Source organism: Clinocottus analis, unplaced genomic scaffold (assembly GCF_023055335.1).
Source record: "Clinocottus analis isolate CAN_PGR_092001 unplaced genomic scaffold, fCliAna1.0.p SCAF_10, whole genome shotgun sequence".
NCBI classification, from domain to species: domain Eukaryota; kingdom Metazoa; phylum Chordata; class Actinopteri; order Perciformes; family Cottidae; genus Clinocottus; species Clinocottus analis.
The window spans coordinates 21,612,283-21,624,721 of NW_027175821.1; the positions used below are offsets into that span (position 1 = coordinate 21,612,283).

Below are 12,439 nucleotides of genomic sequence, written 5' to 3' on the forward strand. Positions count from 1 at the left end.
ATATAAAACGGTGAAAAAGTTTGACACGAGTATTGACGGAAGTTTAAGAGTTCCTTCCTGCTAACAGGGATCAGAGAGGGAGAGAAACCAGAGAAACAAAAAGAGAAAAAGTACCGAGGCTGCCATCAGCGCCGCCATCTTGTTTTGAAAAGACACTTCATGTGAGAGTATAACCACATGGCAACTGATTCCTAAAGCGTCAGAGTTTAAACCTCAAGGTCACCGACCAAATGTCTTGGTTTGACGTATACAAGTGAGAATGTGTTTGATTGGAATGAATGGATGAACATGATTGCGATCCGGATCTTTATTTAAAACGTGTTGTATGACGTTTGTATGATGTGTATATTATATCTAATGAACACTCTTCAAGGAACCTTTTGAATGCTTCTAGCTGCCGTGTCCACCGCGTCGGCGTGGCGTCCTGTGACTGCTGGTCAGGCTGGATGTGGTGAGAGTTTACGCTGCAGCTCAACACCCCAGCAAAGATCTCCCTTCTGCTGGTGGCCATGGTAACCACAGAAAAGCCAAGCGCTGGCGCTACAAAGAGGTTGGCGAAGGCCGCAGCCTGCTCAGGAGGAGGAACAGAAGAAGACGAGGAAGGGAGGCTGACTCATATTAAAACGCTGGAAACACCATATCATACCGCCAAAGAAATGAACCCTCCTGAGGGAAAGAGCCGGCGCTCACGGGCGACCTGAAGGCCACCTCGTTACCACGGGAACGAAGAACCCGTGCAGAGAGATGCATGCCGTCAGCTAAAATACAATTACCGATGCAGAGTCAGATAGCATGTACTAAGACAACAAGGGGCCTAACAGGACAGTTTTGTTCCTGAAATATGACACACGTGCTGGAGTGGGTGTGGCTCAGTGCCAATCACACAGGTGGAGGTGTTTTCTGGTCCGTCCCGAGTCTCTTCATTGAGGTTTCCTCGCTCTGCGATTGAACCGGAGGTGGTTCTGCGTCGCCATCTTGACGGCCGTCACTCAGCTCTCGGGCTGTGGTCCAATAGTCCTTTTGGTGAGGAACCTTCCTCACTGAGGGAAATGACCGGAAGTATCTCAGCAGCCGCATGATGAGAGCCGGGTCTCTACACGCAAAGGAAAGGAGCTTCATGCCTCCTAACTTAGCACCTTTAGCTTAGGAACCACTGGGCCTTCCTTAACGAAAGGAAAGGAGATAATGCCGACCCACAATCCCTTGCGGCGGCAACATTTAAAGTGAGTTTCATTTGGCCGCTCGCGAGAACAAACGATCATGAAGACAAACGCAGATCATGTAAATAATATGGCCGGGCAAGTTAACGTGTTGATGTTGCCTTAATCTGGAAATCCTGTAACGGCGTTAACTATTTGATCATCTATTAACTGCATGTTTGTTTGTTTTTTGCTTTTTTGGGGGGAATTTGACCAATAAGAAGAGAGCTGGAGCGCAGTAAACGTTCTCTTTTCTGGACCCTGGAAGAGACGGTTGTGCGGTCTCCAATCACGGATGAAACAACTAAATTAACCGCGATAAGTCGCTGAAACTCACTCGTTATGCTTCAATAGTTGCACTAAGTGATTACGTGCGTGTTTTTTATGGATGACTTAGTGAATTTAGTTAAATTACGCCATGAAAAACGTAGACATCGTATATGATCATACACCACTTTCGTGCCAGCCAACCATGCCATCAGTGATGAAGATGAAGATGACAACGTGGCAGACCCTGACTTTGTCTTGACCACCCACGATGAGAACATGAGGTGTGTATTGTGTGCAATTGCTGCTATAATCCTGTAATTTTCCCCACTGCGGGACTAATATATAATAATAATATATATAAGCAATATATGAAGCGGGTTGTTTAATCGTCTGCATGACGACACTGTCAGAACACAGATGAAGTGTTTCAGATGCTTCATTGTGGTGCAGATGGACTACAACGTTGTAGTTTCACGCTGCAGACAGACTGACGTCACTAACATCGCCTGCCGTCGCGTCAGAACGACGTCGTTAGTGAAAGTGGAGCCTGATCCTCTGAACACTCGGTTGTCTTTTCCTAACTCCTCCTGAAGTCTCCTTCTCATCTTTCCTTGACCCCGTGACGTTTCCACAGAGGTCAAGGACGAGTGCTGAGGGTTAGACGTCAGGAGGAGATTATTTGACTATTGGACCGCAGACTAATTATCCCTGAGGAGGAGGAGCCACGAGAGCACAACACAGTGTATAAATACTCAATACAGTTTGTTTAACAGGTAACAGACGACAGAGAAAACATCTCCACTCTGACACTGATGACAACTGTGTCTTATTTATATAAGTTGTAGTTTACAACCATTAAATCAACTGAAAACATGCAACAATTTGTATCAATATTTGAAGAGCTTTTTTATTGAAATGTTCTCTAAAAACTGTCCGGACCAGAAAACAACTCCGTTACACTGATCATGTGATCAGACACAAACTCTGTCAGCTGTTAAAGCGACACCCAGCTGATCAGCTGAGATCAGAGGAAAGGAGGTCTCATGTCTGTTAGAACATGTTTCCTCGCGTCTTCTCTCCTCGCTTGGTTTCCTTGCAACTCTCTATGCATATATTATATTTGTAACCTGGATGTTTTACAGAAATGGACTTGTACACAGCTTTCCTGTCTTTTGACCACTCCAAGCACTTTACACTTGTCTTCAGTCACACACTGATGGGCGGGGCTAAGGTTTCACCTGCCCATCAGGAGACATTTGGGCTTAAGTGTCACATCGACATGCCGGGGATGGAACCACCCATCCTCTGACTGAAAGACGACCCTGCTCACCACTGAGCCACTGACGCCTCCATGAATAAATTACCACCATAAATTGATGCAGAAAAATAAATTGGCTCATAAAAATCTCCCGGAATGCAAGTTTGAAACATCCATACAATTTGCATATAAAGCGACCTGTTCTCATTTGTTGGTGTTACTTCCACAAAAACAGAAGCAAAGAGTAAAACAAAGACTTTCAGATGGTGGAGTCCTGTTATACGAAATCAGCAGATGAAAATATATCACACATTGTCAGAAGTGCTACTAAAAGACCAGAGAGCCAGCAGACCAGTGTTTGGAGGCTCCACTCAGGTGGGATGTGAAGGATAAATTATATTTTTGTTCAGTCATTTTGACCCACAGATTTTTCTTAAAACCTGGGCACATAGGACCAGAAGGAGACTGTATCTGTGGCTCCAAACCTCCATGTCATCTAGAGGAAAATGACATTTGTCAACGTGCACTTGAGTAAAGGTAAAGTTGTGGTAAGTGCGCAGAGGGCCTGTACAAGTGTAGCAGAGTGCTCAGCTGTGTGTAACTATGAAGGAAGCTCTACCTGTATGTGTCCTTTGCATATCTTGAGTCATGCATCCTCCAGCATCTGCTTCACACTTCTGCTGCTGGGACCCAAAGCCAACTTGTTCCAATATGAACACGTTTATTATAAAACAACTTTGAGCTCTGTGACCCGAGTAGACTATGTAGTCAATGACCGGATGCTGGATATAGTAACGTTACGAGCAGAAGCTTCTTTTTCCAGACAGTAGTGCATGCCTTACTTCTGGAGGCCGAGGCCTTCTGCTAATGGCCACGAGACCAAATGGGCCCCTGACAACAGTGAGGAGAGCAATAGTTTAGCAATCGGTTTATTCCAAACTGTCCACGACCAAACAGGCACTGCACTTTGTGACGGCCCCGGCCTATAACACAGCTCAGTTCAGTTTGTTTTTTCTTTATTTATTTTGTATAGCCCAAAATCACAAATACAGATTATCCTCAGAGGGCTTTACAATATGAACACATGACATCCTGTCCCAGGACCTCACATGGGATCAGGAACAACTCCCCAAATAAAGACAGTAAAACCCTTTCACAGGGAAACAGGAAGAACCTTCATAGAGCAACAGAGGAGGATCCTCTCCAGGATGGACAGAAGCAACAGATGTCATGTGACCAGAATGAACAACGTAACAGAGTTACAGCTCATGACATGAAGATGACAGACACTATTCATATAATGAGTAGTACACACATGGACCACGATCCAGATAGCCACAGTCCAGAAGCAGAAGGTAGAGAGGAGGAGCATCAGCAGGTCCATGGCAGGAGGCAGGACCGGCTCCACACAGACATGATCCATGGAAACTTCAGCGAGGAAGCACAAAGGCTCCCGGGAAGAAGTAGAGTCAGTAATGTGCATTGAAGAGACATGAATTCATTCAGAAGAAGAGAAAAAATAAGGGGAAAGGAGAAGAGAGAAGAAGAGAGAGAGGAGCTCAGTGTATCCTAAGATGCCCCCAGCAGTCTAGGTCTATAGCAGCATATCTAGGGGCTGGAGCAGGACTAACCTGAGCCAGCCTAACTATAAGCGCTGTCAAAGAGGAAAGTCTTAAGTCTAGTCTTAAATAAGGTGACCGTGTCTGCTCCCCGGACTGAAAGTGGAAGCTTATTCCACAGAAGAGGAGCTTGATAACTGAAGGCTCGAGTCCCCAACCTATTTTTTAAGACTCTGGGAACCACAAGTAACCCTAAAAATATCCCTATCATAAAATAAGTTTCTGGGTTTACTTTAAACTTGTATAATTACTTTGTTGTCCTACTGCCTTGCGGCAAAAGACTGAACACAATACCAATGATTCAACAATTACTGTGCCAAATGCTTTCGCAGCTCATTTTCGAGCCTGTAGAAACAAATCCTCTCCATCCCACATGATCTGTGAATACATCAACTGTGTACGACAATCCGTAAATAAGGTTCCTAAATCTGGATACATTACAAATCTACTGTCTGGGTTTAAAATGGCTTGCAGTGTGCTGCTGAGACAGAGCGAGAGTAATCAAACAACATTCCCTTGCCGAACAGAAGGAGCCACCTGCTGAACGAAACAGCAACGCTGCCAACTGTCCCGTACAAGAGAAGAGATGTGGAGCCAAACTGTGAGCGGGCCCTCCACCAGACCGTGAACAGAGAATGAACGCTCTGCTCAATGGGAGTGCGTGCCCAGTCTGAAGGGAAGGTTTTTATTGACAGAATATTACACACCTTGTCCTTCAGTCAGGAGATCGGCGGTTCGATCCTCAGTCCACGTCGATGGGCAAAACACCTCAATGCTCCCCGGGTGTAGGAATGGGTTTGAAGGATTAGTTAGTCCGAATGCAGGCGGCGCCCTGCCTGGAATACGCTTTGAGAGGGCGACAAGTACAAGTTCATTTACCATGTTCAAATCTCCCCAAATTAGACGAGGCCCTCCAGGGGTCCGTTGCACCCACCACGTGTGAAGTAGACCCGATGAGCAGTTCTGGACGTATACGAGGAGCATGCAGACAGTGACCTCTGGTCCACTGCTGTCAATCATCAGCTGATGCCCATGAGAGGAGAGCGTTATTATTTCATAAACATTTCTGTGCTATTACTAAATAAAGAGTGTAAAATGTGACGTGACAGCAGAAAAGAAGAATGCAACTTTGATGGTCGAGCAGTAATAAACCACCACAACATGCTTCAGAGCCGTCACCCACACAGAAGCGCTCGGACACAACTTCCACTAGTTCATACACCCTGAGAATAACCTGGGCTGACAATGACTCAGCCAAAGTAGTGGCCAAATACACACACACACACACACACACACACACACACACACACACACACAGAAAGGTGTTATCCCATTTGTAATGCACTAAAAAGGTCAAGCTATGAAAAAGTGGTTTGATAGAATAATAAGGCGACGTATGCCGTCTCTGAAACACGGGCACGGCGAGCTCACAGACTCCGTCACGATGTTGTTGGTTTGCCAGATACACAGACGGAGTAGCTGTGACATTTAGCAGCATTGATTGCATATACTGACATGAATTAGAATGATGGAGAACATGGTGTTCAAATTGCCTTTTGTTAGTGGAAACAGTGCATTTAAATATTTCAAGGAAAACCAAACTCTGCTCTCAAAGTTAAGGGCTCACTCGTGTGCGTCATTTTTATCATATGATCATATTTATCATATGATCCGCAGGAATTCAAAGCTCATTGGATTGAATGTCCTGTATGTGCAGCTCAGGTTTCAAACGTTCCACATTTTGACTGCTTGATGAATCCGTCCTGTGTTCTGATGGTCCGCCGTCCTCCAGCTCTCTGAAAGCCACCACAGACCAGAGGCTCCGCCTGGGAGACCTTGTTGTGTGGGAACTTGTGGAGTGGCTCTCAATGAAATAGGCCAACACTTTAGATCGAGTCGTGGAATCCTCCCGTGAGCATAGCGTAATGCTTGGGTAGGTGAAAACTAGCCTAGCATATGGGTTTTTGAATCTATAATGCAGAAACATAATGACATAATTAATTTATCAGAAAATGTGCTGGCATGGAAAACGAGTCTGTGACAACAGAAAACCTTTTGAAAAGTTGCCGTAACCTTTATATTGTGCTCAAATGGGGCACAACTCATTGGCATTCACAAAACGTTCAAAAAATAATACATTTTATTGTTTTTAAATGGTTATTTATTCAAAAACATTTAATTACTTTTGACATTTTGTGGTCCATGAATATGATCTCATCCACAGAGAACATTGTTTTTGTTAGTTTGACTAACAAAGACCACGGCAGTCAGGAGAAAGAGAAAGAGAGAGAGAGAGAGAGAGACAGAGAGAGAGAGAGAGACAGAGAGAGAGAAAGAGAGAGAGAGACAGAGACAGACAGAGAGAGAGAGAGAGAGAGAGAGAGAGAGAGAGAGAGAGACAGAGAGAGAGAGAGAGAGAGATTTTTTTTTGATTTTTAGAAAACCTTTATTTTACTTAAAACATAACGAACATCCTAGTTTGACAAAACAAACAAATCAACAAACAAACAAATAACACAAAAAAAGCCTGAAATAAAAAATGTTATGCTCTTTCACCCACGTTCACTTCATTCACTCCATGTCATCGTCCACCGTGTGGAGGTCTATGAGTCTGCTCTGTCTCTTTAAACGCGGCCCCGAGGCCCCGTCCAGCTTCAGCATTCATCCTTATCCGGAGAAAAGGATCTGTAGAGTCAGGAGCCTCCTCTCCTCCTCCTCCGTACTCCTGTGACATCTTCACCTCGTCCTCCTTCGGTCTCCTTGTCCCTCCGCTCCGGATCCTCCCGCTCCGCTGGATGGACTCCAGCCCGAGCCCAGAAGAGAGGTGGTTCTGGAGGGGCGCAGCGTGGTCAGACCCGGTGCTGCTCGATAGACCAGCGTTCATATCTGTGGAATCTTTAACGTTGGTCATCCTCATCTTTTATTGTCCATGTTTTGTTTCCGTCCATCTCCCCAATCATTCTCTTTATTTTGAGGACTTCCACCATTGTGAAGCTTTTGGTCTTCTTGGTCAGATGTGTCCTTAGAACGTCGATGATCTTCTCCTGATCAGAGAAATGTTCTGCTAACGTGTGTTTCCATCCATACTTTTTTAATCTCCGTAAGAAGTCTTTTATTCTCCTCACGCTGTACTCGTCAGTGCTCTTACGGCCGCTCGGCCTGACGGCCTCTGACTGGCTGCTGGACTCTTCCTCTGCTGCTGCTCGGCTTCCCCAACTCGTGCTCACTGTCACTTCTTTGGCCTGTGGGTTTCCCATACTCCTCGTCTTCCTCTCCAGCCGAGGGGCCTTCATCGCCTCCTCATCCTCCTCCATGTCTACCTCACTGCCCGTCACCCCGACTGCCTCCACCGTTTTTACACTCCCACACTTTTCTTTTTCTTTCACTATTTTCTGTATCTCATCTGCCTCCACCTGTCCCCCCGTACACACCTGGCTGTCCTCCTGACTGTGTGTGCTCCCCTGAGCCCCCGCTGCCTCCTCTTCTTCCACCTGCTGAACTACACCTTCCCTCGCTTCTTCCAGTTCATTAACTACATTTGTCCCCTCTGTGTCCACTTGCTGGACTATCTCTGCTGCTTCTTCCTCCATCTCCTGCAGCCCACCTGTCTCCTCCTGCAGCCCACCTGTCTCCTCCTGCAGCCCACCTGTCTCCTCCTGCAGCCCACCTGTCTCCTCTTGCAGCCCACCTGTCTCCTCCTGCAGCCCACCTGTCTCCTCTTGCAGCCCACCTGTCTCCTCCTGCAGCCCACCCGTCTCCTCCTGCAGCCCACCTGTCTCCTCCTGCAGCCCACCTGTCTCCTCCTGCAGCCCACCTGTCTCCTCCTGCAGCCCACCTGTCTCCTCCTGCAGCCCACCTGTCTCCTCCTGCATCCCACCCGTCTCCTCCTGCAGCCCACCTGTCTCCTCCTGCAGCCCACCTGTCTCCTCCTGCAGCCCACCTGTCTCCTCCTGCAGCCCACCTGTCTCCTCCTGCAGCCCACCTGTCTCCTCCTGCAGCCCACCTGTCTCCTCCTGCAGCCCACCTGTCTCCTCCTGCAGCCCACCTGTCTCCTCCTGCAGCCCACCTGTCCTCTGTTGTCTCTCTTGGACGTCCTGCTTGTCCCCTCTGCCCTCAGTGTCTTTCTGATTTGACTTTTCCTTGTTGCCGTCCTGCTCAGCAGACTTGTTCTGAGGACATACCTTGCTCTGGTGTCCCTCTCTACCACAACTAAAACATTTCATGTTGTCAGATGTTGCAAACAAAACATAATCAAACCCCTCCTCTCTCAGTTTAAACACAAGGTTCAGCTCTTCATTCCTGTTGTTGAGGATCATGAAGAGCTGCCTCCTATGAGACACTACGTGCTTCAGGAGTGGAGACTTGCACCCTGAAGACAGTTTCTTTACTGGAGAGACGACTCTCCCATGTCTGGACAGCTCTCCCGTTATCATGTCATCTTTCATGAACGGCGGGACGTTTGACACTACGACCCTCACTGCCGGTGTGCTGAGCGGAAAGACGGGTACGTGAGTGTCAAACACCACGATCCCCTCCTGCACCACCGTGTTGACTTTTTGTACGCTCTCTAAAAAGATGACCACAGCTCTGTTCACCCTCGCTGCAGACTTCACGCTGCTGTAGCTTCCCCACCGCCAGGCTGCAGTCCTCTACTGAGCACGGGAAGCACGGCGCTATCTTCACGCCGTGCTTCCTGGTTAGCTTGTGTAGCTGCTCCATGCTAGCGCCGCGCGCCGAGCAGCACGCGCCGCCCGACTGCACACACACACAAACCAAGACCCGACAACCCGCTAAAACTACACAAAACAACCCCGTAAACCCTCCAGAACACAACACACTCTCATACACAACATTACTCAGTGAACAAAACAAAGACCGAGAAAAGAAACGATAGTATCGCTCTCAATCCCCGCTCCGTGCCCTCAGCACTCCTTCCACACAGAGAGAGAGAGAGAGAGAGAGAGAGAGAGAGAGAGAGAGAGAGAGAGACAGAGAGAGAGAGAGAGAGAGAGAGAGAGAGACAGAGAGAGAGAGAGAGAGAGAGAGAGAGAGAGAGAGAGAGAGAGAGAGAGAGAGAGACAGAGAGAGAGAGAGAGAGAGAGAGAGAGAGAGAGAGAGTAGGAACTGAGTCAAAGGCTCAGATGATTGGCCGAGTTCGGGTAGTGGTCACCTGATGTGGATCAAACCCAACCCGAACGATACAAAACCAGACTCTTTAACAAAACCCAAACAGCACAGTCTGTTCATAAACCTTATCAATCCGCCGTTGGTTTGGGACTAATTCATGTCCAGTGACTCGTTACGGCCGCCGCACAGAAATGACATCGAGGCTACAAAGTTAACATAATTCCATGAATTTAACGGCAAGTTTATTTTTTCTGAACCGATGGAACTCTTCCCATGATGCTTTACTGTTTGTCAGCAACTTAAAGGAAGTTAATTAAGGTTGTGGTTCCCGAGATCCTTTAGGTAACGTCACTGGACTTTTTTTCTCTTTTGTGGTCCGATAACGGGCGCCGCGGGGCTTCGGGTGTGCAAGGTTTTAATTCCACTCACCATTTTGATTTTACAACAAAGTAGCTAGGGTCTAAAATGTTGAATTTTTCATGGTTTCATGAATCAGCTCGCTTGTTACTTTCTGGCTAAAGGCTGTGAACCAAAGTAGCTCTGCACACGCCGACCGCGTCTGGATCCACTTCCTGAGTCAGCTCCTCTCTGAACATTAAAACAAAGTACGATTCCAGATCCACCAATTAGCCCCTACACACGAGCACGAGCCTGAGCACGAGCACGAGTACGAGTATGAGCACGAGCACAGGCACGAGCCTGAGCACGAGCACGGGCACGAGCACGAGCACGGGCACGAGCACGAGCACGAGAACATGCAAGAGCACGGGCACGAGCCTGAGCACGGGCACGAGCCTGAGCACGGGCACGAGCACGGGCACGAGCACGGGCACGAGCAAGAGCACGGGCATGAGCACGGGCACGAGCACGAGCACGAGTACGAGCACGAGCACGGGCACGAGCCTGAGTACGAGCCTGAGCACGAGCACGGGCACGAGCACGGGCACGAACACGAGCACGGGCACGAGCACGGGCATGAGCACGGCCACGAGCAAGAACACGGGCATGAGCACGGGCACGAGTACGAGCACGAGCACGGGCACGAGCACGGGCACGAACACGAGCACGGGCACGAGCCTGAGCATGAGCCTGAGCACAAGCACGAACACGAGCACGAGCACGGGCACGAGTACGAGCACGAGCAAGAGCACTGGCACGAGCACGGGCAAGAGCAAGAGCACTGGCACGAGCACGGGCACGAGCCTGAGCACGGGCACGAGCCTGAGCAACAGCACTAGCACGGGCACGAGCATGGGCACGAGCACGAGCACGGGCACGAGCCTGAGCAACAGCACGAGCACAGGCACGAGCCTGAGCACGAGCACGGGCACGAGCACGAGCACGGGCACGAGCCTGAGTACGAGCCTGAGCACGAGCACGAGCACGAGCACGAGCACGAGCACGAGCACGAACACGAGCAAGAGCATGGGCACGAGCCTGAGCACAAGCACGAACACGAGCCTGAGCACGGGCACGAGCACGGGCACGAGCAAGAGCACGGGCACGAGCACGGGCACGAGTACGAGCACGGGCACGAGCACGGGCACGAGCCTGAGCATGAGCCTGAGCACGAGCACGAACACGAGCACGAGCACAAGCACGGGCACGAGTACGAGCACGAGCAAGAGCACTGGCACGAGCACGGGCACGAGCCTGAGCACGGGCACGAGCCTGAGCACGGGCACGAGCCTGAGCAACAGCACGAGCACGGGCACGAGCATGGGCACGAGCACGAGCACGGGCACGAGCCTGAGCAACAGCACGAGCACGGGCACGAGCATGGGCACGAGCACGGGCACGAGCATGGGCACGAGCCTGAGCAACAGCACGAGCACGAGCGTGGCACTAACTCCGTGCAGGCCAACAGTCAGGCTGCAGTCAGGCTCCTTCCTCTCTCTGGGAAAGAACGTCAAAAGATATAGAAAAGTACAATGTGTCTATTTTATTCTGGAGTTTCTGAATCACCACCATGCTGGCTTTCATATCTTTAATCCAAAACGTCTCCAGTTTTTCAGTTTAGTGGGTGAGTTTATTGTTGCTGAGAAGCATTGCACTATGAACTAATAACCGCTGTGCTTATGAATCTAACTCCACTCATAGATTTAGGACTACAGCAGTGATTCTTAACTATGGGGCGAAGCCGAGAGGGCCGCAAACATTTTTCCAGTTTGCACCTGTATAGACACCAGAGATATCACCATTCTCCATAAAACGCTCCGTTACAATATAACTTCCCACCAACTTGGTGGTGGTAATGCGTCAGTCGGTTGTTTAAATGTGCCGTCTTCCCGCCTCTGGTGTCCTGCTGCTGTCTCATGCGACGCGCCACCTCCCCAGCATGCTGCTGCCTTCTCAGAGTCAGCACCTCCAGCATCTTCAGCAGAACCTCCAGCCAGCACCACCAGTGTCTGGACTCCTCGGGGGGATGTACAGATCGCTGCCGCTCAGGGAAACAGGAGATCAGGGAAACAGGAGATCCACGAGGAGATCTGGATCTCCTCGTGGAGTTCATGCGCTAAAGAAATCTGTGTAACCGATGAAGCGTCATCTAGCATAATAAACATTCACTCCTCATCACTCACAGTCTCTCCTGATTGAACTATAAGCGCTAACAAAGGTATCATAGATATAACAACCTTCGCAATTTTTGTGAAAATACAGGTGCTGTAAACGCACTACGTTAAATCCCATCAGTATTCTTCAATGACGCAGCTCCAGCTGTCGTATCGGCTCAGATGAACCACGGTAAAGAGCACCAGGTACTCTGCACCGCCTGTGCTCGGACAACAGGGAGTTGAGCCGTGCAGCTGAGTCAGAACATAAGTACCTACCATCGGGATTACAAATAACTCTTCGTGCTGCAATAAAAAATAAAATATGCCATGATTTTTCAGACACAAATCAAATTTCTGCTTTGAGATTTTGGAACGAAAATCATTTTTGGATTGCAGTTATTATTGGAGAGT

At 48.9% G+C, this 12,439-nt stretch overlaps 1 protein-coding gene across 1 annotated transcript; it reads left to right on the forward strand.

Moving 5' to 3' along the window:
* The first annotated feature begins 9,487 nt into the window (after positions 1 to 9,487).
* On the forward strand, positions 9,488 to 11,992 carry LOC137794972 (putative per-hexamer repeat protein 5). Its single transcript, XM_068592170.1, has 3 exons — positions 9,488 to 9,505; positions 10,104 to 11,350; positions 11,830 to 11,992. Exons 1-3 carry the CDS (start codon positions 9,488 to 9,490, stop codon positions 11,990 to 11,992), a joined length of 1,428 nt encoding a protein of 475 aa, XP_068448271.1.
* Positions 11,993 to 12,439: the final 447 nt, after the last annotated feature.